At 34.1% G+C, this 23,665-nt stretch overlaps 1 protein-coding gene across 1 annotated transcript in view; it reads right to left on the reverse strand.

Moving 5' to 3' along the window:
- LOC148840666 (glucosidase 2 subunit beta-like) overlaps window positions 1–23,665 on the reverse strand; it is a 220,523-nt gene that overhangs the window by 39,374 nt on the left and 157,484 nt on the right. The window contains exon 13 of the mRNA XM_088915225.1: window positions 13,197–13,271. Coding sequence (XP_088771351.1) covers window positions 13,197–13,271 — 75 coding nt within the window. The remainder of the gene's footprint in view (window positions 1–13,196; window positions 13,272–23,665) is intronic.

A 23,665-nucleotide genomic window follows, 5' to 3' on the forward strand; every position in this document is an offset into this window, starting at 1 on the left:
CACTGTATGACACAGCTGAAGGCACAGTGTGAAAGCAGGTATTTTTTAAATATATGGGTCTCAGGCAACAGACACACAGATACACTTGTATGGTAAAAAAACAAATCAGTGCTCTATATTTTAAATGGTAAGCTTCTAACAAAAAACAAACAAACAAACAAACAAAACACTAATTACTCTTCGACACTAAATGTCTTTAATAGACCTCAATCAAAAAAGAAAACAAAAATCTTCTTAAAATCCAAAAAACCTCTTCTATAAACACAAATGCAAGTGTCCATGGCCTCATCACTTGCTTTCCTTGCTCACTTCTTACCTGAATATTTTATTCAGAAGTTCACTAAAGAAGAAATAAACAATATGCCTCAGGAAGTTTAAGAACAAAGGTCTTAATTAAATAGTATGAGTACAGAAGAGGCAGAAGTATTTCATGTACTGAAAGCACTCAAGATTAATAACTGATAGTATCATGTCAATTGTACTCAAGGAAACAAGAGATACTGTATTATTCAGAAACCTTGATACAACTCTTCAACACTTGGGTAATGTACCCATGTACTATAGAATATCTAATGTAGTGCCCATCCATAAGAAGAGTGACAAAAAAGTGATTATAGACCGATATGTTTGACTTCTATTGCTTCTGAAGTTATGGAAACTTATTAGAGCTTGAGTAAAACCTGTATGGAAATAATATCCTAAGGAAAATAGATGAAAAATGTTCAGTAATTCAAATTCAATTCAAGAGATATTTTACAATTCAAAGATAAGTACTATAAATGCAGACCGAAGTGAAACAAAGTATTTGGATTGCAAATTGGTTTATAAAATAAAAAATACAAATCAATGGTTATAATTGGTGAATACAAATTAGGGATGAATACTCAAAATGGGGTGATATAATTAGTGGAACAAAAAAGATATCTGTAAAAGGACCACTGCTCTTCTTCATATGAACAATCCTGATTCTAAAATAGTTATTCAATTAGTCAGGTTTACAGGTGATATCAAAATTAGGAGAAAACACTGCAGAAGCAGAAGATGAAATTCAAAAAGATTTAGATAAAACTCAAGACTAGGCAGTGAAGGGCTTTGCCTGCAGTTAGCAAAAACAAAGTATAAATAAGAAATGTGAAACTGAGATAACAGAGGCTGCTTATGAAAAATACTTAGGAGTTTGTGTCAATACACCATTTAGATTTTCCTGATAACGTGGGCAAGCAATTCAAAAAGCAAACTAATGCTGGGATATAAAGATAAAAGCAGATAACTTATGTCAAGGGATGTTAAGTTAATATTGTAAAATACACTACTAAGGCCTCTTTTAGAACATTGTGCACAATGCTGGTGGACACACTGAATTTTAGAAAGGATATTTCTAAAATAACTAAAGCTTTTTTTTGTTGAGAACAGAGATGATTATGAGGGAAATTGATCCAAGTATTCAAAATGTCCAAAGGCATTGAGAAAGGTCAGCATCAACAGTAAAACACAAACCAGAGGACACGAATGGGAACAATGGGCAAGTGTGTTTAAAACTGAGAAAAGGAGGCACTTTTTTACAGATGGTTCTGGGACTATGGAGTTGAAGTCAATAACCAGGCCTTTCAAGAAATGGCTGCTGTGATTCTTGGATTATTTAGCCGCTAACTATTAAATACATTAGATGGACCAAATGGCCTCCTTTCATTTCCAGAAAGGTTTGTAACCTTTGTCATATTCTTATCAATTAGCTACTTCTACAGTAATTAAACAAACTACTGTAGATTAAATACACTGCCACCTGATCTTGTCAGATCTCAGAAGCTATGCAAGGCTGGACCTGGTCAGTGCTGGTTTTGGAGACCTCTGATAATACATGTTGTTGCTTTAGCAAGCAGTGTTTGTAGAACTTTTACCACTAGTCTAGAATTTGAAACTCAAAGCTTCACGTATAGTGATAGGGGGCAGTGTGCTATTGGAATTTTCATCTTTCAGATGATATTTTCAACTGTGGCCCTGTTATTAAGGATCCCATGGTACTAAATGTAAGAGTAGGATTGCTAACTCCAATTTACTTAACTCTGCTTCAGCCTAGCTCAATCTAACCTACTGTACCTAATTTTCTCTCTGAAATCTGGCCTCCTAATAATCCTTATCTATGATTTGGCTTCATTACTCTGTTCTCCTCCACACTGATAGCGGATGTGTGGTGATCGTTCTGGCACACTATAGCTGCCGCCGCATCATCCAGGTGGATGCTGCACATTAGTGGTGGTGGAGGGGAGTCTCCATTACCTGTAAAGAGCTGCAAGTGGAGTGTCCAGAAAAGCGCTATATAAGTGTAAGCAATTATTAATTATTATGATTAAATCTATCAGTAAAACAAATACCTGATCTTTTGTGTAGCACAAAATGGCTTTCTTCTAGCACAGAATGGCTCCTATGCATCACACCTAAGAGGGTTCGGTTCTCAGCTCTAGAGGAAGAGGTCCCCTCCAATGTGTGAAGTGCTATACAAAGGCAAGAAATTGATTAATTAAACTTTAAGGGAACTGTGATATTTTACAGCTGCCTGATTAAAGCTCAGACTTGAGCTTTAGATTAAATATTAAACACTATAACTACTGTATATGAAGCTGACAATTGTTTTGTTGGACACTGGCAGTGGTTATCATTCACTTGTTAAAGTAAAGAAATACACTACCAGTAACCAGAAAACTAGGGAGAATTCGGGTACATATAACAAAATACAAAACACACAGAAATAGTTGTACACCATGATACATTTTTATGATAAGTTTAAATCTAAAATTATCTGTGACAATTTTGCACTGCCGCTGCACTAGTCTACTTTCACGTCTCTAGCTACTTTGAAAGCAAATTAATGTGTCAAGATAAAGGATGCTTCTAACATAGAAGATAAATGTAAAATGTAAAATCTTAGAATGGCAATATTTAAAATACTGCTGCATCACTAGGTAGCTTTCACTGTCCCATATTAACTGTATGTAGTAATTTCATCTAAGAGGTCCTCACTAATGGTACTTTAGGAGCTGCCCTTAGCTGGTTGAAAATGAGCCCATTAAGTAAAACACTTTATTATATAATTACATACTTGTTTCAGTGCAGTGTTACTACTTTGCAGGGTTAAATGATCACTTCTCACTGAAAATAAAATGTATTCAAAACCATATCAAACCAATTATGAATACGATCGCCTGTGCTATAAACAGCTGAAAAGAGTCGAAAAGCACATCTACCCTCTTCTGTAACCAAATGTGGAGAAATAACAAAACAGATACTATCCACTCAGCAATAATTGTCTTGTTGGGTTTTAACAGCAGTTCTCAACACCAGTTCTGAAGTGCCTGCTGCTTTCATATTCAAGGTCTGCTCAAGTTGGCAGTCTATTGCAATGTTGAAATACACCTCAGGAAAAATGAACAAGAAATATAGCTATCTGCAGACAGAAAAGAAATGGTTCTTCTCCTGTTTTTATGAGGGTAGACTTAAGATACTTTGCAAGATACATCACATCACGCTCCATTCTACCAGAACAGGAGTTTTGTGATTTATAGAACAGTTGGCTATGGGAATACAATGCTCATAAATACTGTAAATGCTCAAAGTCAAGACAATCAATCCAGTAATGTTAAAATGATATTTTTGTAGAACAGTTTAGGTCCTACTTCATTTATCCAACAAAGAGGCAGACCTTTTTGTGGGATAATGGCTGCTATAGGTACAATTATTCAGACATGCAGGCACAGACTTTGAGGGTAGACTTGAAGATCATTATGTAATCATATTGGTCTTTTTTCCATGACATTACAACTGAGAATGTTGAGTATTATGAGGACAGTATTATGCAATTATTTATTATATGTCACACAGCACACATCAGTGGAAATAGTTTCATAAAAATTCTACATTATCATTATAGTGTGAAATTGTAAGAGGAAAAAGTCTAAAATGTCAAACCTGTTACACAAAGGGTTACACAAGTGCCGCCTTCATTTCCTACTTATTAGAATTTCCACCGGTCTCCTGGTCCATTTGCAATATTTTTTTTTCTTTTACAGAAGGACATTCCGATGTAAGCACCATCTTTAAGAGACAGCAAATCATGTTATAACACAGCATAGCAGTTTAACAGGGAAGAGGGAAGTAAGCCTTTTTTTTTAGGGAACCTGATTTTTATTTAATGCTATCAGTATTATGCATTGCCCTGGGTTCTAGTTCCAGGCCTGCAGTGCTACTGTAGCTAAGTGGAGTTTGCATGTTCACCTCATGTTTGTGTGGGTTTCCTCTGGGTGCTCCGGTTTACTCCCACAGTCCAAAGACATACAGATGCAGCCATTTAAAACAAGCGGGCGATACCACATTATTTTGCCGTGCGCTTCTCGCAGTGTAATGCAAGTTAACCGTATATTCTCATATAGTACCGCATGATACCGCATTTTACCGCAAGTAAAATAATAGTATCTGGAATTTCCGCAAGGTGGAGCTAATAAAGCTCAACCTCTCATGTTTGAGCTGTCGCCATCAAAGTCTTTACCGAAGGTATTACCAATAGTATTTATAATGAATGACCTTGGACAAGCTGTAAACTCAAAGTATTGCGCTGGTCCACATTCTTTTTTTCATTGACCGTCTTTGTAAAAGTAACACCACAGCATTTCATTGATCCAATCACGCATTTGTTTCCAATCATGCAAAGTACAGTAATTTTTGAGAATCTCCTATTCACCATGCCTTTCGCACGCTCATAAAAGATATTGATTTACAGTAGGAACATAAACATATTACCGTATGCAAACTGTACTGTATTCTGTATGTATATGTATAGTTAATGTCTTTACTGTGCCCGTTTTAGTATTGAATATTTATATGGAATTTTACCACTGAAGGGAAATCTTAGGAGCTGAGCGTAAAAAGAATAGGAGCATAACGTGTGTGAAGGCCATAAACGATATTAATTTTGGAACATAAACATACAGTATGACAGTACAGTATGTAAACTGTATATGGCTGGTCTCAGTACTTTAAAGAAAAAATACACACCATTATTCCATTTCTCCCTAAACATTTTAAGCATCGAAGTCTTTAACTAACATGTGAAATAACATGTGTATAAAAAGTGGTAGTTTTAAGCTTTTAGAATTTGATTAATAGGGAATATAATATGGAATCCCATCCAGGATGTACCCTGACTTGTGTCCACTGCAACCCAGTATTGGATAAACTTGGATAAAGCAGTTAGAAAATAGATGGACGAATGGATGGATTAAACAGTGTCTCCTGCTTATTTTCCCAGATTAATAGGACACAAAAGGAAACTATATGGAAGTGCCTTTAAAACTGAGAAAACACAACTTTAAACAAAACATTGTGGGAACATTGTATAAACTATGTAGCCTTGTGTTGAAATCAATACCCAATTCTTTCAAAAATAGGTGGATGATGTTCTTGGATAGATCACCTGTTAAACACCAAATGACCTAGATGAGCCAAATGGCCATGCTTTTAGCTGTTCGTACCTTCTAATCTTTAATTCGATTTTTTAGACTGAGTTAATACAGACTTGAGAACTGAATCAATAACATAAGACACATGGTGAATAAATGTCAAAAGACATTTTCCAAATTGTAGCTATTATTAAAAAGATGTGATTACATAAGGTCGGCCACTCCTATCTTGATGTTTAGCATTTCATGATTTTTCCTGTCAGTCTTTCCCTCTATTTGGAATTTAAAAGCCAAAATCAAAATCTTTCAAAGTGTAGCAACCCAATCTAGGCGAAATGACCAGAAACTTTTCATATTGGCCTTAATATCTAATCAGATCCCCTTTCACATGATGAAAAATGTTTGTAAATGTCAGACACAGCTTGCTGAATACTGACAGAATAATGCCAGTGGTATTGCTCACAGCTGCTAGTGTTGGATCTACAAAGTAATGTTCATGTTTTAGGCTTTGACAAACCAGAAGCATGCTGAACACAATCCTTTTGTTCTCTACAATAATCCATTTACAAGTCTTCATGCAAAACAAAAAATATCAGTTTAGATGTTTGCTTTTCTTTGTATTTTAAGACGGTAACACAACTTATGCTTGGGTACATCGGTCATTTTTATTATGGCAAAGTCATTCATGTGATTCTGCTTTGCGTACTGTAGCATGCAATATCTGGCATACTGAAAAGTAGATGCATTACTTGCAGATGTTTTGTATTTGTCCATAGAACATAGAAAAAGCAAAGACAAGAAACAAATACTGTACACCTTGTATCTGAGTTATAGTACAGTATTGTTAATCATATATACTGTAAGCCATCAAAATGCCCCCAACAAATCCACATATTAAAATAGACCCACCTCAGGATTCAGGAATGACTAAGTTCTCCTATAAAAGAATATAACATTGATGTTTTCAAAGGGGTGTTAAAATGTATGTGTTTCTTGTTTTCTCTGAGGTAACACACTGAAGCCAACCAAAGAATAAAGAGAAAATCAAAATTGTAAATGGTCATGCAAGTTAAATTTAATGCTAAGTAACCTAGGGATGAAGAGAAAGCTTAGGCATTGTCCACTGTGACCAAGCCACTTGATAGAGTGTAGAAACCCATAATTTGATAAGGGCTTACCTTGTGTCTGTTTAGCACTGTTCATACTGTACATTTCATACTGCACTTACATTACATCTCAAATACATGAAAATGAACAGTAATTAAGGTATGCTTAAAATGGAAGAAAAGAGCATTATCATCAGACCGTTCTATTATTAATTTTTAAAAAGTCGGTGGGGGGTTTCAAATCTCTTGTGCACGAAATAAACCACTACTGACCAAACAAGCACATTTCCAAACTACCATGAGCAATAACGGGGGATTCACCCTGTATTCATGAATTTTCAACATGGGATCAACAAAGTTCAAAGATTCACAGGGCTATAATAGACTTTGGCAATTAATATTTCATATCTCCTGTTGCACTGCGTTTTATGGTAATCCTTTATCAGGAGGTAATTATCTAAGGAAATGAAGAGTAGCAATGAAAGGTTTACTAAATGAGAAAAGAGTGTGACAAAAAAACTGCAGGAGTAAGTCTGCAAATTCATGATGGTACAAATTTACAAACTGACATTCTTAGCTATCTGGATGACTGCTTCAGTCTTTGAGCCTGAGTACAGAATAGATTGCAGTCCCCATTCCAGGTTTGACAGGTTGCTAGGCTACATTATTTTAGTCTTCCATTTCCCAAATATATTATTTAATTAAACAGTTCAAGGCACACCTATAGTTTTGAATACTACATGAGTTAAACTTACAATAAATTAATAGTCAATGAATGCAACAAGATCTTCATATTTGATTATTTTTACGTGAAATTTCACTTAAGCCAACATAAACCTGGATTTGTGTTGTGTGTTGTTCATTTACATAAAGATTTAGAAATCATCTGGTTAGCACATAATGCAATTTGCTTGGCAATGTCTGGAATCGTCTATTACTCTGTTTCCTGTTGCTATGATTGAATAAACAGGAGAAGGCCGTTGTGAATGACAATTTTTACAAATTACACATCTAGAAATGGGATAAAAGCATGTACATAGCTTTGCTTTGAAGTAAAAGAACACTATATTTAGCCCACTCCCTTGTTTGTGCACGACTTTTGTCATTTGTGCAGAAAGCTTTTAAATACTCATTTAATTCCATCTCTCCCAGGGAAATACAAAGCACAGTGTTAATTTTACTGTATAATCAATACAATAACTTTGGGTTTAGTCCTTTGTGATGCCAGGATTCTGCTACTAAAAGAAGATGACTCTTTCTATCTTTCTTTGCTGTCACAGCCTTAAGAGCAAACCTGAAAGTACAAAGTCTCCCAGTGCTGATGGAAAATTCTCACGCTATATTGCTGAGGCATGCATCCATGAAAATGTGAATGCAAAGTAACTGTGGGTAGCAACATATTAATCACAATTCGTACTTTTTTCCCCAAAACACATATAGTAGCATGCCAAGTGTTTTTTGGAATCATAATTCAAAGCTGACCAGTTGCAATAAATAAATGAAAAAATACCTCAGCAAATGTTCTACAAAAAAAACACTGGGTTACATTAAAGGTTATTAAAATGCAGTGGGAATTTCTGTCATAAACCCTGTTCAATTTTCCATGCTTTTTTATTTTTAAATCTAATGCTGCCTTTCTAGGCTCCCGAGGAAAGATGTAGACCTTAAGAGATTGCAGCTGGAGGGCTTTCAAGGTCAGATGATGGACAGGCAGGGACAATACAGGACTAATTCTCACCAGCCTGTAGAGAACTCTTTTAGTCAGCTGCCTTCTCTGGTTTTCCCAGGACGCTAGAAACCTAAGAGGTTTTTATCACAGGCAGACTGGAATATCACTGCATCTATTTCTGCGCATTGATTCTTTGAAAAGCAGTTTAGCATTGTTTTAAATGTTTAATGAAAGCAGTTTTCTAAGAATAGACTGTTTCTCGTCGACTGCTGTAGATCTTGGAAAACCAAATGCACTTTATATACTGTATACAGTACAATGCACTTTTTTAAACAGAAAAAAAAATTTAAATCAATTATAATTTTATGTAAATACGGATAAGAATCTTTACATCTTGATTGAAAAGGAAATTAAGTAAATCACATGCCAACAAATACAGTAACAACTGGTTTAGATGAGTATGGGAAAATGGTCAGGATTTGACATTCAAATGATCCCTCAATGGCCACAATAGTAATGAAGAGTTCCTTTAACAGAAAACCTCAATTCAGTTTTAAAACAGTTTTAACTATCCATTTCTGGAGTATCATCCATGTTGCAGCTGGAGTTGCATAAATCATTGATGTGGTAAGCAACTTAAACAAAGAATATATATAATAAAGATAATTTATATGCTTTACTGACAAAAGCAAACCTCACACTATCTATAAACATCTTTCTTTTCCAGGGACACTTTTTAAAAAGACAAACAAAAGTCTTCATTTTGTCGTGGTGACATTGGGGGCACAATGAAAGACTAGATCCTTAAAAGGAGGAGTATACTGCTAAGGGTGATAATGGAGGTGAATGGTGTTTGGTGGGGGTATTCTTATTTCTATACTTCGGTATAGATAGAAAAAGAAAAATACAAAGAAACCATTCTGCTACTTCATGACCCAAATCCAAAGAGAAACTGCATTGGGTACTAGCAGCTGAAACAATTATATAATGGTGAAGCTAAGAACAAAAGAAAAAAAATAGTTGGCGGTGCATTTTTGTGCTGGTAGGAATTTTATGTACAACAATAAAAATAACCAAGTTATTAAAGGTGCTTGCTCATCCAATCATATTCACTTTTTTATACTGCAGCTTGGTTCCTTGGTGACTGCTTAGCTCGGGCTTTTGTGAACCACACTTTATCAAGAAGACAGATCGTTTACTTGACTGCCCGGTTTGCTATATTCTCTAGAGGTGGCTGCAGCTGCAGGAACATGTCTGCTCTTTGGATTTTTTATTTTATTTCAAAGGAAGCACATTTACCTTGTGGCAGTCTTATGCATAACGCCATCATTGTACCTTTTATTAAGACCGAATATTCTGTCTTGTGTAGGCAACACCATTCCCCAATAAATCCTTGGTCTTTTTATTATTATTTTAATACAATGTGTACTATATACATATTTTATCAGATCAAGTCTAAACCTGGAAAAAAAAAGGAATTGCAAGAAAGAGAAAGAAGCAATTGGGACTTTCAAATCCTGACTCATCACTAATGTGAATGTTACACAATGGTCACAGAAAATACAACTACTAATAGTCTAATATATCTTGAATGCATATTACATTAGCTCATGCACTGTATAGTTACCCTGGCAAATAAAGGCATGCCAGTATTAAAAGGGATGTGCTTTCCTGCAACAGACTGAAACAAATGTGTTTTCTGAAATTAGAATTGCACCAGTCTAAATAATTACTTTCAGCGCCCACAATGCCATTATATTTAATAGCTCTTATCTTATTTAAATGAAGCAATGGTCAATATAACAAAGGGCATGCTAACAGACATATCACCTTTTCAGTTTTCAAATACACATTCTTGGATTTTTCTGCCTGTGTATTTCTGCTGCATATTTGTGATAAATGTTACAATTTATTTCAAAGTTTTCTATTCTTAGCTTTTGCCACCAAGCCACCTACACAGGGGAAAAAAGAACTTATCTTACACACAGATTAATATTGGTGCCCACCGCTACTCTGTGAGGAGCTCCAGAGCTAAATGAGTGATGGTCTGTCTGGATAAAAAAATGAACTTATTCCCACTGCTGTGCAGTGATTCATCCTTTTCCTGTGCACTTGTTAAATGTGTGGGCTATGCCATAAAATGCTGCACTGCTTGTATACTCACAAATTATATTACGAGTATGAGTTCCATAGCAGCCAAAGTGACCATTTAGTCTCCATTAACCAGCCTGCAGAAAATGAAATATTAAACAACCTCTTAACAGTGCTGGCTGTGTGAAATACATAGACGGAATCCTGATCCTTTAACATAACTGTTACATACAGTTATAGAGCAGAAAACAAGGATATGAAACACCCTGTGGATTTGTCTTCATTTAAAGTTGTCCCAACCTCTGTCTTACTGTTGAAAGTCTACATAAACATGTAAAATATCTATGTAAAGTACTCCACTATTGGTGGTCCAGCACAAAGCAGACAGATATTCCCACTTTCTCCACCAGTTATTTTTCAATCCTCTAGGTAGCTACTGATAGCAAACACTTCTGACAAGCTCCAGGTCACTGTGCTGTAATGACTTCTAGAACAAAACAAAACATAAAAAAAGCCAAAAGTTTCTACTGGTCTGTGTTTGTGTGCAGCAAAGGTGGTGATATGGAAGGACATAAAATGCATCCTCCTGTATTTCCCGTCCTACTTATACTGTACATTCCTAATTCAATAACAAATGCAACTTATAGGCAAGCTTATCCTTACAGAACTGAGAGCTATATTCATGTATACTTCTATGAAGTCACTATAGAATCTTTTATTTCTTTTTGAGTTCCTGATATGTATAAAAAACATTACTTCAATGATGTTGGAAGGAAAAAGAAAAACTGAGAAAACTCTTGAACTATAAGTATGCCAATGTATTTTGATTCAGAGGGGAAAATGCTGTTCCATTATTAGTGTAGATATTTTAAAATACATTTTAATACAAATTCTTCAGTATTTCTAGAAATACTGTTATTGGTGCTCTATTATAAAGCAGAATAATGATATGAGCAACTCTAGCTCATTTGGCCTTTTCTCAGGGCAGTCTAATAAAATCCTCTATCTGTAATACAACTGAACATTTAGCTGTCAGGAGCAAAATGATTGATGACATCTAGGAAAATGGCAGTACTGCTCATGATAAAGAATATTAAAAGTTTATTAAAGGTAGAATGCCAGTGAAATACTGTTTACATACCTACACATTATAAGCTGACTTTTGACTGATGGCAAAGGGAACTTTGATAGTAAAAAGTGACAACGGATTGGCAACCTTTAATAAAGAAATGAAACCTTGATAGATTGTAAATCCATAAATGAAAAACTGTTTCATAATGCACCCATTTATTTTCAGGAACACAGCTGATATGAAATGCAGTGAAGATTAAAAAAATATTGTATAGTCTGGAACATTAAACCAACAAAGTGTTTTTTTGACACATCAGCATGTCAGATGGAATGCTGTACCATGCAAATACACCATCCTGAGGTATTCAAGTCAACCAGAACTGGGAAAGACTTTGAGTTAGAAAAAGCAGAATTTCTGTGATTTCAAGATCTGTGTTCTTTAAAGTGGAAGGCTACGATAGGATATTGTGTAAGCTGGCCAAATGTTTCTGATGGAAAAGTGTCAGATTTTTTGACAAAACATTTCCACTAACCATGATAATCTTTGCATTTTGGAATATTCATATCAGAGTTTTTTTTATGATGTTTGTTTGTCAGCTGTCGCACTGGACTAAGTTCTGCCTCCTTCCCATAGAATCTAAAATGTCACTAATGTGATGAATACCATTTGATTTTAAATGATCCTTTTGTTTGGTTTTCAATTAAACAGGCTGCAGATACGATTTATACAGTTTTGCCACGTGTATGTGTAACATTATAACGCTTCTTCTTTGACTTATGGAGTTGAAATTAGCTTTTTCCAAACTCAGGTTCTGTAGTGCAAAGAAATACATTTTAATAATCCTGTGGTGCGTTAGTGATACCACTTATACCACAGTATAAGTCCAAAGAAATGATTTAATACCAACATAGCACTCAACATGTAAATTTCAAGAAGAACCCTGTAGACTCAGAATCACATACTGTAACACTGCTGGCCTCAAAAAGGACAATACATACTGTATGCTGTAGGCACTTTAAAAATCCAACATTTAAATCATTTCTATACCTAGAATCAGAATGACCTATAACTGAGATGTACATTTTTTACATTATTACTGTCTCAATACGTACACATTACAAAAAATAAGGCAACATACGGTATTTGACTTATACTGTACTGCATTTATTTTTTTTATTGGAATGAAACCTGAATTGTGCAATTGTTGTTTGCACTAACTTAGGACTCTGTTATGCAATATAGTGGTAACTGAGAGGTTAAAAGGGAACATTTTACACCAAATGTAACTACCACCATTGTTGATAAAAGTAAAGCTAATGACTAGATGAAATGTGAACATTGACTTACCTGCCAAGTGTAAATTATAAATTACTGGCTGGTTCTTTCTTCAGCCCAAGGAAAACTTATCAAATACCAGGATTGTAATGTATGATTGATGATAGATTCAACCTCCCTTTTCAAGAGTGCATGTGTGGGTTCCCTTTGGGTAGACTATGTGTCACAAAGTTCCCATCTACTTCATTTATTATGGAGTTAGCAGTTAGACAATAAATAAACCAAGTTCCTTTGTCTCCCCAAAACAGTGCAGATTGCCTTCAGTGATAATCATATTATTTCTATCCTAAATTCAAACTGAAGATGTATCCTTTATCAGAGACTGAAGTACAGTCAGTATTATTTAATGATACTTTATCAGTGAACCTCTCAAACTTACACATGGTTCCCTATCTGATGTACAAATAGAGAGAGTGCGCAAGAGCTTTAAGAAATAAAACATGCCAGAATAGTGCCTCTAGCAAATTACTTACCCTAACACAATCGTCTCAGTTCCTGTGGAACCCTTCTGTGTTACTTGATTGAAGGGACAAAACATATAAGTGTATCTGTAAAATGAAGCAAGCAAAATATTCTTAGTTTTCAGTCATTACAGCCGTATTAGAGTGATAAACGTCAGCCAACTTAATGAACATACTGAATGCTCACATTTAATTCCAATGCCATTTCTGTAAATGAATGTGCAATCCTATTACAACCCCCGCAAAGTAGTGCTTCATTAACTACATGTGTAGAAATGGATTATTTACCCACAATAATTCTACTGACATTGTCTCCTGCAATTTAAAAAAATAAAACATTGTAAAGCATAGTTAAAAAAGAAAGGAAATTAGCAAAAACTCAGCTAATCTCAGATAATATTGTAAAACATGTTTTTAAATGTGATATAAATTGAACCTGATTCTAAAACCAACCCTGGATTATAAATTTAAGCAAACAGAAATATAACTACAAAAGTTTTATTACATGGAGTTGAAACAGTATTAACTGTCTGCATTGAACACTGTGATTCAAGTTTAACATGTGAGAAATATTTTGAATGATGACCAAAGTCCTGCAAACCATTCAAGACCTTCTGAATCTTTTGCTTACCAGTACCATGCACTTACATGGTCTTAGAAAAAAACTGCATGCCTGAAACTGATGGTTTAGTTTTAAATTGGTGATTCTAAAATATCTAGTGTATGTAATACCTGAATTTTGCAGATTAAAAACATTCTCAGTTAAATTTATTAACCATGTAACAAACTAAATACTGGGAAACATACTGTACTTACTGTATGCAGTAGATGTAATCTGGCACAATAAACAATAACATTAAGTTCCATAACACTGACACAACTCAATAGATTACTGTATATGCATTAAAAATAACTAGGCACTAGATTACTGAACATTTAATATGCCATCATATTGTAGTTATATACTATATAAATAATTGATAACTATTTAGAGCTTCTTTACTGATCTTGGACCTTTACATACAGTATGAATATAAGGTAAAGGTACTGTACGAAGATAATTAGTCCAGGAAATCATACAGACAGCACAGAGAGGAGCTGATCAAATATGCAAGATAAGCCATTGAACATTAAGAACAAAAGGGAAATTTAGGAATATGGAAGGCATTACTGAAATGGATAAGAAAATCCTGTCGTATTTTTGACAACTGAAGAAAAATGATTAAAATACAAAGAAGTAGTCAAGTTAAAAAACCCATCAAAGGTATTTACATAAAATGCAAGTTAAAGTTAAAGTAAGTCAAGCTGGCCTTGACATTTCATTAGAAACTGTTTGTGTGATAAATTGTTACTATACTTTTATGGTGTTTCGGCTATTTACTCTTGTATGAGTACTTGTTCAATTCCTGCTACTTTTCTCTTTTCCTCTGGTTTCACTATAATGCCTGCATATGTGTCTTGGCAGTATAGAAACATCAGCATGAATCTCCCACTTGATTTAGAACAGAGAAGAATTTCTAATTTAATCACTGGAAAAGCTGAAATGAGACATATACATCCTATATAAACATGCATCACTGAAAAGGTTTTTTTTCTACATCCTTAGCTTGAACAACTGTGAAATGCACTGCAAATTGCAGATATCGCCCATACAAAATATGTCAGAATTTTACATGTTTTAGATTTGCTGCATTTTTTGCTGCTAATTTTGTGAAAGTGTAACTAAAAAATATTGCATTATATTTCAAAAGGCCTGTTTGTTTATACAAATAAGTGTTTCAACATTTTTAGCACTGCTCATAACATTTTAAATTATTTTAATTCATATTATTATTATTATTATACTTCTTCTTTTTCTATACTTAACAATGCAGCTTAGCTACTGTATTTGGACTTCATGGTTTTATTTCCTAGTGCTAGTGACAGTGAGAAGTTAAATCAAACACCACACTATTTTTCCCACTGATTCACTTATTTGTATGAACTAATCATGCTGCAGGTCACATTTTGGCAAAGGCTTATTTCAGCTCAGCTGACAATGACGTACTGTAAGGAAGGATCTAGCAATAAATAAATAATAAAAATAAAATAAAGCAGTACAGACACTCTGAGAAGCATTAGTCAAGTCTGATGGAGCACTTTGAATTGAACATGACAACAAATCATCTATTCTTTTGACAGAGGACAACCACTGGTCTTGTATTACAATTTGTTTAATGTCACAGCTTTTCATGGAATACATTATTTAATCTGTCCTTTTAACTGTTATATCAAATACAGGGTAGTGGAGGAGTCAAAGCCTACACCCACAAACAACAGGGGCAAGGCAGGATACACCCAGGATGGGACATCAGTCCCTCACAGGGCAGGCTCACAAACACAGCCACAAACATGCACACACTCACACCAGAACCAATTTTTACAAAAGCCAATTAATTATGTTTTAGGACTACATGAATAAACAGGTGCACCTGGAAACCCACGTGTACATACTATAGGAAGAACATACTGTACAGTACAAACTCCATGCCAAAAGCATCCCAGGTCTGGAACTGAATTCAAGGCTCCAGCACTGCAAAGCAGCAAAGCTAACAAAGCATATTTGTTAAGAGTTTTAATTGAAACATGCAAAACTAAAAACTACTTATTGCTTCTTCTTTTTGCAGCTAATAACTAGAAAAAAAATCTCTATTTGTCTTTAGACAATATAAAATACAAAATTTTATAAAAGAGAAAGATCAACAAGGCAAGATTGAAAGTCCTGTCCACACTTAATTATTGTAACTACTGCTGCTGTAGTTATGATCGAGGCAGGGAGAAGAACACACAACAAAGATACACAGATGAGACAGTATAGGAGAAATAGCTTTTTTTTCCTCTTTAGCTACAGTCTCTACTTGGGACTTTCTACACCAACCACACAGACTTCAGACAGTTGAATATATGTACTGTAATAGGCTCAAACAGGTGAAAAATCAATACTATGATACCCTCAATCAATGACTGGCCCTAATAACGTGGTGAAGTCACCTCGTTTTGAACTACCTGTATCAAATTCTTAGCACCATAATGCTGCTGCACAAAACAGTAAACTATCATCTTCCATACATAAGTTTTGTAACCACTGTGTCCAATATATAGGGGAGTCAGAGTACACCCTGGTAAACAACAGCCATGAGGAAGGATACACCCTGGGCAGGACACCAGTTATCAGAAACTTATTATTCACAAGAATTCACAAGAATTGCCTTTCTTGCATTGAAATGTAATGTAATAATTAAATAATGTAATTATTTATGTTAACTTGTATGTACTGTAGAATCAATTAATTTTCCACATCTATACTACCAGAAAAGATCAGATAACCTTTTCTTGTCTCTTGCTATGGCTCAGACAAAGGAAAGAAGAAGAGACTGAAAATGGGATTAAGTTTATGTAGTCCTGGTAGGGCCTCAAATACTAAACACTTGAGTTTTAAATGAAGTGTTCCCTCTCTTAAGTGGGTGCTGACGTCAATTTGTTCATTTATTTGGTGTGATTCCTTTACTGTAATCTTGTGAGCACCTGAAGTGGAAAAGCAAGAGGAAGTTACAACTATGTTGTAAAGGAAGTTTACAACATAAAAACAATTTTTGAATAATTCAGAATCTTGGAGGAATAAGAACTTCTAAGTTGTAAAGGGAGGTTGCTTAAGTATTATTTAAATCAGAGATGTTCAAGTTTGTGGTACTGAATTTTGTGTTCTGGTTTGTACCATTTTTTCCACAAAACATTCACAGCATTTAGTTTTCAAAAGTTTTGAAGTAGTTTTTATGGGCTTGCTTCCCTTCACAGATTTTTTAAATATGAAGTTAAATAGTATGAGTAACTAATTAGTAAGCTTAATGGTACATGCACCAGTTTATCATAGTTTCCCACAGAAAGAATCCTAAAAGCTATACATAATATAAATATTATAAAGAAAAGATCCAATCTGCAAAGTTTACGATAAGAATGCCAATTAATATTGCTATTACATGTGATATATACAGTAAGTGTATATATCAGTGCAGTGAGTTTAGGAAGATTGTATTGAAAAGTCTGCAGGCACTTTACCTTTTCTTAATTGGCTTACAGGTAGTATACCGTATATAGTGTATAGTATTTCTCTAACAACCCCTAAGGTGACTGGATTGTCAAACAAGGTGTAATGTAAAATGCAATATTGTCTTTTCTATTAGTTGGTTAACTTTGCACCTGATGGTAACTGAAGAAGCGATCTTTTTTGTCAAACTGTGTGACTGTTCACATTATATACAATACATATTGTTTTGCCATAAGTATTGTGCAAATTACTGTAAGTACATTGAAGACTTAGGATATAAATACAGTAAATACATACAGTATGTCAAAAACCATTTTACACATTAAAGCAACAAATAAATGATCCTGTGCTGTCTAAAAAAAAAAGCTTTTACAAACCAAACTCCTTTATTAAGATCTCCATATCCAATGTTAATAGCATTGTAGGTTTTTTCATTTAATTTTATTTGTTGTTATAAGTCATCTTAAAGACAAAATAACGCATGGTATTCTAATTACCTAAAGATGTACTGTAATAGAAGAAGAAAGCAAAATAAAAAAAAACAGCATACTGTATAAGCTAACAAAATTTGTATCAATTCTAAGCGACACTTAATACTTATTACAGTATTAATTGGTTTTCAGTTATGGAATGTGTTGACTGATGAACAGTTATCCAGTAACATGTTATCTTTAAAAAATATCTAAACAGACTTGTAAATGTTGGCAATGTGTGTGAAATGCTTTCTTATTAAATATTCTCTATAGCCATATCATTATTTACTAAAAAATATTGACAACAAATCATTTTATTTAGGTGTGAAATAGAAAGCACTTATGCATGAGTCAGTCATTATTAAATGACCTACTGTACATAATAATCATTGTAAAGACTATCCTTATAGACCAATCAGAACCATCTGCAACATTTTTCATCAGGTGGGACAAGCATTTAAGCATTTAATAATTTAAGATAATGCTACACAAAAAAAAACCCTGTGACTGATATTTTGTAGAAATACATGTTTTAAAATATTTTAATGAGAACTGTATTTTATTTACTTTAATTTAAAATGCAACCTTTATCTCAATTACATGACCTTGATTAGTGCAGCAACACTTATGTTTCAAGTGCACATTTTCACAGAAATGTTAAATGCGTGTTCTTTTTTCACTGTGCAAATGGCCTATGAATGCTAGACAGAAATTACTGTGCATATTGAGGAATTCATATTTTAATTAAAAGTGTTGCTGTTTTTTATGCTGCAAAAAAGGAAAATACAAATCATTTTACATGATTGTGATTCCATTGAGTCTATAGTGTCTTAACTTTAGATGAGTAAATGTTAAGAAGAGCAATCATAGATAAATAATACCTATTTATTGGTATTACATTCTAACATGTATATACAAACATAACTAAGTTGTTAATTGCAAGAGTTTTACTTTTTTGGCAGGTTAAAATATCTTAAAAGCTTACCATTTATAAATGTGATTTCTAAAGCAGTCAAGGTGCGAGAGAACCGTTTTTTAAGTACAAATGTGCAGCACAAACTGTGTATGCTCAAACAGTCCATGTAACCAAAGCCTTACATTTATGCATACTTCAAACTAGGGTGCTTTATGTTTAGGGCTTAATGTTTTATTTCCACATGAGGGAAAATGAATAGAATTTTTTATAAAAAAAGGAATTACATTTTCACCCTAATGGTTCAAGAGACATTCTTCCTTGCATTTGGAAGCATAATTTTTCTCTGATAACATGCTGTATGCCTGCCTTTCAAACTTTGGTTTAATTTGGGAAAGCCAGGAAAAAGGAACATTGATTCCTACAGTGCAGTCATACCAAACAAGATGAAGGCTGACAGGAAGGACATGCCTGCATTGTTTTCTCATACAAATTAACTTGCATAGTCTGTTATAAACAGAAAAGCACAATATATCAAGTTAAACAGGAAACAATTGTCTTTTTTATGTAGAAGTAACAATTCATATTACGAAAAGAAAACTTTTCCCTATTTACATTGAGAGCTATCCAAAAATGCAGTGAAGCAAATCCTTTTTGACAGGTCATTTAAAGAAATGCTCAATAGCCTTTTTCTCTTGAAATGTAATTGCACGTAACGTTTATTTGCTTCTCTTAACTCCATTTGAATGTAGAATAGCATTAAAGGCTCATATACTGACCCAAAATATAGTCAATGTACAGACATATCCTGTTAATGTTTTATGAACTGTATATAGTATAATGTTACCTAAAACATTTTTCACATGAAAACCAGTGACAAAAGGAAATGTTCAAGAAGGAAAGTCACATATTCTTTGCATTGCACATGTGGTATAGACTCAATTTGTGTGATAGCTGTGTATTATTTAAAAAGCAATCATAAATCAATAATAAAAACCTCTGTTCCATACAAAGTTATTTAATGGTAAAAGAACTGAAGAGTTGGGTATGCTTCACTCTGATGTGCTTAATAGGCTGTAGTTAAACCAGTACAGATGTAAAAAAACACCATCCATCCACTTCAGGGACACTCCATTGCCAATGGTAATGTGACTACAGGCAAAGCTCAGGTCATCCACATGAACACGTCTGAACAGGATGGGTGTGTACTGGACTGGGGAAATATGTTATCTGTTCAAATACCACAGCCAGTGATCACTGATTTCTTCCTAGCAGTGACAGAAGACAAGGAAAAGATAAGGTGGTTTACCTTCTTTTTGCTACCTCATGTACCCAACACAGATACCTTCAGACTTGCATAAGAAATTCAATTCCAGAAGGGCTTCAAACCAATGTGAAAGTTCCATAAGGTGCAGATATCATTGATGGAAATAGTGCCCATGCATAATTTAGACACTTACTTGCATCAACATCCATATTTTATGTTTTGAGGACCAATACATTGAACCTAAAGTTATGTTTAGTTATGTAGTTAAATGCTAACCTAAATTAACATTACATATACAGTAGGATGGGATCGACTTCATCCCCTACTGAGGAAAACATTGAAGTGTATACACTTGTTACAATGTATTTAACGAACGGTGTCCCTGGTCACTATACAGGATATTATCTTGGTAACTCAGTTCCAGAGGAAAGAGTGCTAACTACTGGTTCACAAACACCACTACAATCTCAGGTTTGGCATAGTGTATTATTTATTATTCAGATATGTGTCCGCTGGGAGTAACATGAATGGCGCTGATAAATAATTAAGAACATTTGTGGAATTCTCTGCTAATCTATCAGCGCCTTTGTAAATAGAAATTGAAAAAAACTCTTATTACCCTGCGAAATAAGAAAAATAAAAATAGCCTAGCTTATGAGATGAAAAACAAATAGCAGGCTCCACCCAGTCCTTTAAAATTATTTTATTACATGCCAGAAATAAAAACATTTATATTGTATTGATTATGTTAGCTGAGAGAAATCAACTAGCACAAGTACTGTACCTCAAGGGAGAGAGGCGCTACGACCCCATTAGAGAGCTCATTGCATGACTCCACATATCACTAAAATCCACTGACTATTGGACACTGCCAGGACTCAAAAAGCAAAAACCTGACTAATATGATCTTCTATCATTTTCAGCTGTACCCACCTCAGTGATGTAGCATAAAATTCATGCAGCGGTTTAAAATGGATAAAGCAAGGTGCCAACTTTTTAAATGATGTAAAAATATTCTCCCACATGATGTCGATTTAGGGACAATATATGACTTATTAAGGATAAGATTGGGAAGGGTTTAATCTTGTAAGGTATACTGTATGTTTATTATATGTTAAAGAAGCAAACATTCCTCATATTTACATCATTGTGGTCATTGTCCACTGGCACACATTAGCATAGGGTTTAGCATTGCTGCCTCACAGCACTGCTGCCCTGGGTTTAATTCTGTATCTGGGGTGCTATTTGCATAGAGTTTGTATGCTCTCCCTGTGTTCATGTAGATTTCCTCAGGGTGCTCCGGTTTCTTCCTACAGTCCAAAGACATACTGGCAGGTTAATTGACTTCTGGGAAAAACTGGTCATTTTTTGATTGTGTGCATGCCTGCACGGTTATCCTGAGATTTACTGGTATTCTGTTCAGGGTATATCCTATCTTATGCCTATTGTTTGCCAATATACAGTAAGTTCCACTTCTCTCCCACCCTGTGTCTTAACTTATCCTCCCCTCTGCCCAGCCCTGCTTTCCTCTTATTTATCCTGGACCACCTAAAACTAAACAACTTAGGATATGTACAGTTTAACTGAGAAAGGGAGGAAAACACCCATCGTCTATAAAAGTTGTTTAAAGCCTCAATTTCTAAGCTGTAAATATGTTTACATCCCCTTCTCGACCATTCCCAGTGGCTAAAACACAGGCTTATAGTACAATGAGTTTATAACTTAAAAGCATATACTGTAATTATCAAACAGATCAGCACGAGCTCTGTGAAAGTACAATAATAAAAATTGTATGTACTGTAAGAATATAACCTCATTTTACCCAATATTAGAAAATACTCCTTGTAAATGCCATTTTAGCTGTACACAATCACTGAAAGAAGAAGAAAACACTAAAGATATGCAAAGCTGTTTTTAATTAGCCTAGTAAACCTCTCCTGATTGCATAATTGGAGTAACCTGACAAATTATGCATGGGGAAATTAATGGAAAGACTTTACCACAGTCAATCATCTTTATCTCTTTCTAGTAAACAGTCTCAATAACCAGACAATCATTTCACACACCTACACTTCAAACTTCTTTTTAGAAATCCACCTTTTATACTACTGTTTTGGAGGACTGAATAAAGACAGCGGCATGACAGTGGGTACCATTATACACAGGAGGAACACAACTGTTAATCTCACTACATTGAACTAGACAACATTTTGGAATATGAATCACTGCTTTGTAGAAAACAAAGCACAAGTCCATAATTATATAATATCAAAATGTGCTGGTTTTCCATCAAGATAATAAGTGTGTGTCAAAATACGAAGCACAAAATTGAATAGACAAAAAGACATCAGTATCTTTTAGGCAGATTGGCTTTGTACATAATGAGGAGCATGACGCAACACCTAACAAAGATGCTATGCAGAAGCCTAATATAACTTATTACTATATAATATAATTGGTTAGTATTACTTGGGCATGTAATGGCTTTGGAATGAAACTAATAAAAATAATGAAAACAAGACAATATTAATTTGCCTGAGTGTGCTCCATTCAGAGTGACAGTGCTATTCATTGTAACCGAATATTTGACTTAAATTTAGATGAGTCATCTAGCCAATTATTTTTTTCTTACAACCCAAATTTGATCTACACTGGAAATTCCACTAATCATTAAAATACATGCTTCTTTTAAATACATGGTTTACCTAGAAGATCTTTTCACAAATCGACAACTGAACTCAGATTAACTGAGTTCACTGAGAAGTGTGATTTACTGTATACAGTATATGGGTCTCAATACTGTGCACCCGGCTAACTGTATTATTCTCTATTGTGTCCTTATACAATTTTATAGTAGTAAAAAATGGCAGTGTTGTGCAATGATGCTTTAATCAAGTAACAGCACATGCTATGTATCTACACTATGCTATGAAAAGAAAAGAAAATAATTAAAGTATTATAACAGCAACCATTAATAACAACATTACAATACCTTGCCATCAGCTAAATCTTATACTGTACATCTTCAAATGAATTTTACATCTTCAGTTTGGAAAACTACAATGAGGTTCTTTTATTTTTTTGTTTTTTTATTTTTGCTTTCCACAAACATGGGTAAAGTGTTGTCATGTCCACTGTTTCAAATGACTCACCACCGCCTATAAGATAAGCTGCAGTATTTCATCATCTATAGTACTAGCAGTTTTGTATTAGTAGCAAATATGGCACTCTGAACTTCAACAGCAGCAACAAAAATTTAACTATGATATCTAAAATGCAAAAAAGAGTCAATTTAACTCCTTAGAGTACAACCTTGATGATTTAACTAAGAAATCCTTACTAACAATATCTCATTGTAAATAGTGTTTAATATATTGTAAGAATATAAATAATTACTATTATTTTTTTTATCAAAGTTTTCAAGGTAATTTAATTCAAACAAAATGTGTAGTACAAAATGTAATTTAAGACATAACATAACTACTGACATAACTACTGTATGTTTTCCTAAAATTAGAAAAAGAAACTTTGATAAGAGGAATCTTATTTCAATGAGTTTCTGAAAAAATACTATACTATAAAATAATGAATAAATACTCTACATTGCCATATAAAAGTCATATAAAAGTCTCAGAGATCTTAAACCCAATCAGGAGTTTTAACATAAGGGTACAACAACCATGCTTGACAGTAGGGATGGTGTGGAATTTTGAAGTGCTATTTTGGTTTTATGAAGCAACATTT

The sequence above is a fragment of the Atractosteus spatula genome, chromosome 1 (assembly GCF_055471065.1).
Source record: "Atractosteus spatula isolate fAtrSpa1 chromosome 1, fAtrSpa1.hap1, whole genome shotgun sequence".
Lineage (NCBI taxonomy): Eukaryota > Metazoa > Chordata > Actinopteri > Semionotiformes > Lepisosteidae > Atractosteus > Atractosteus spatula.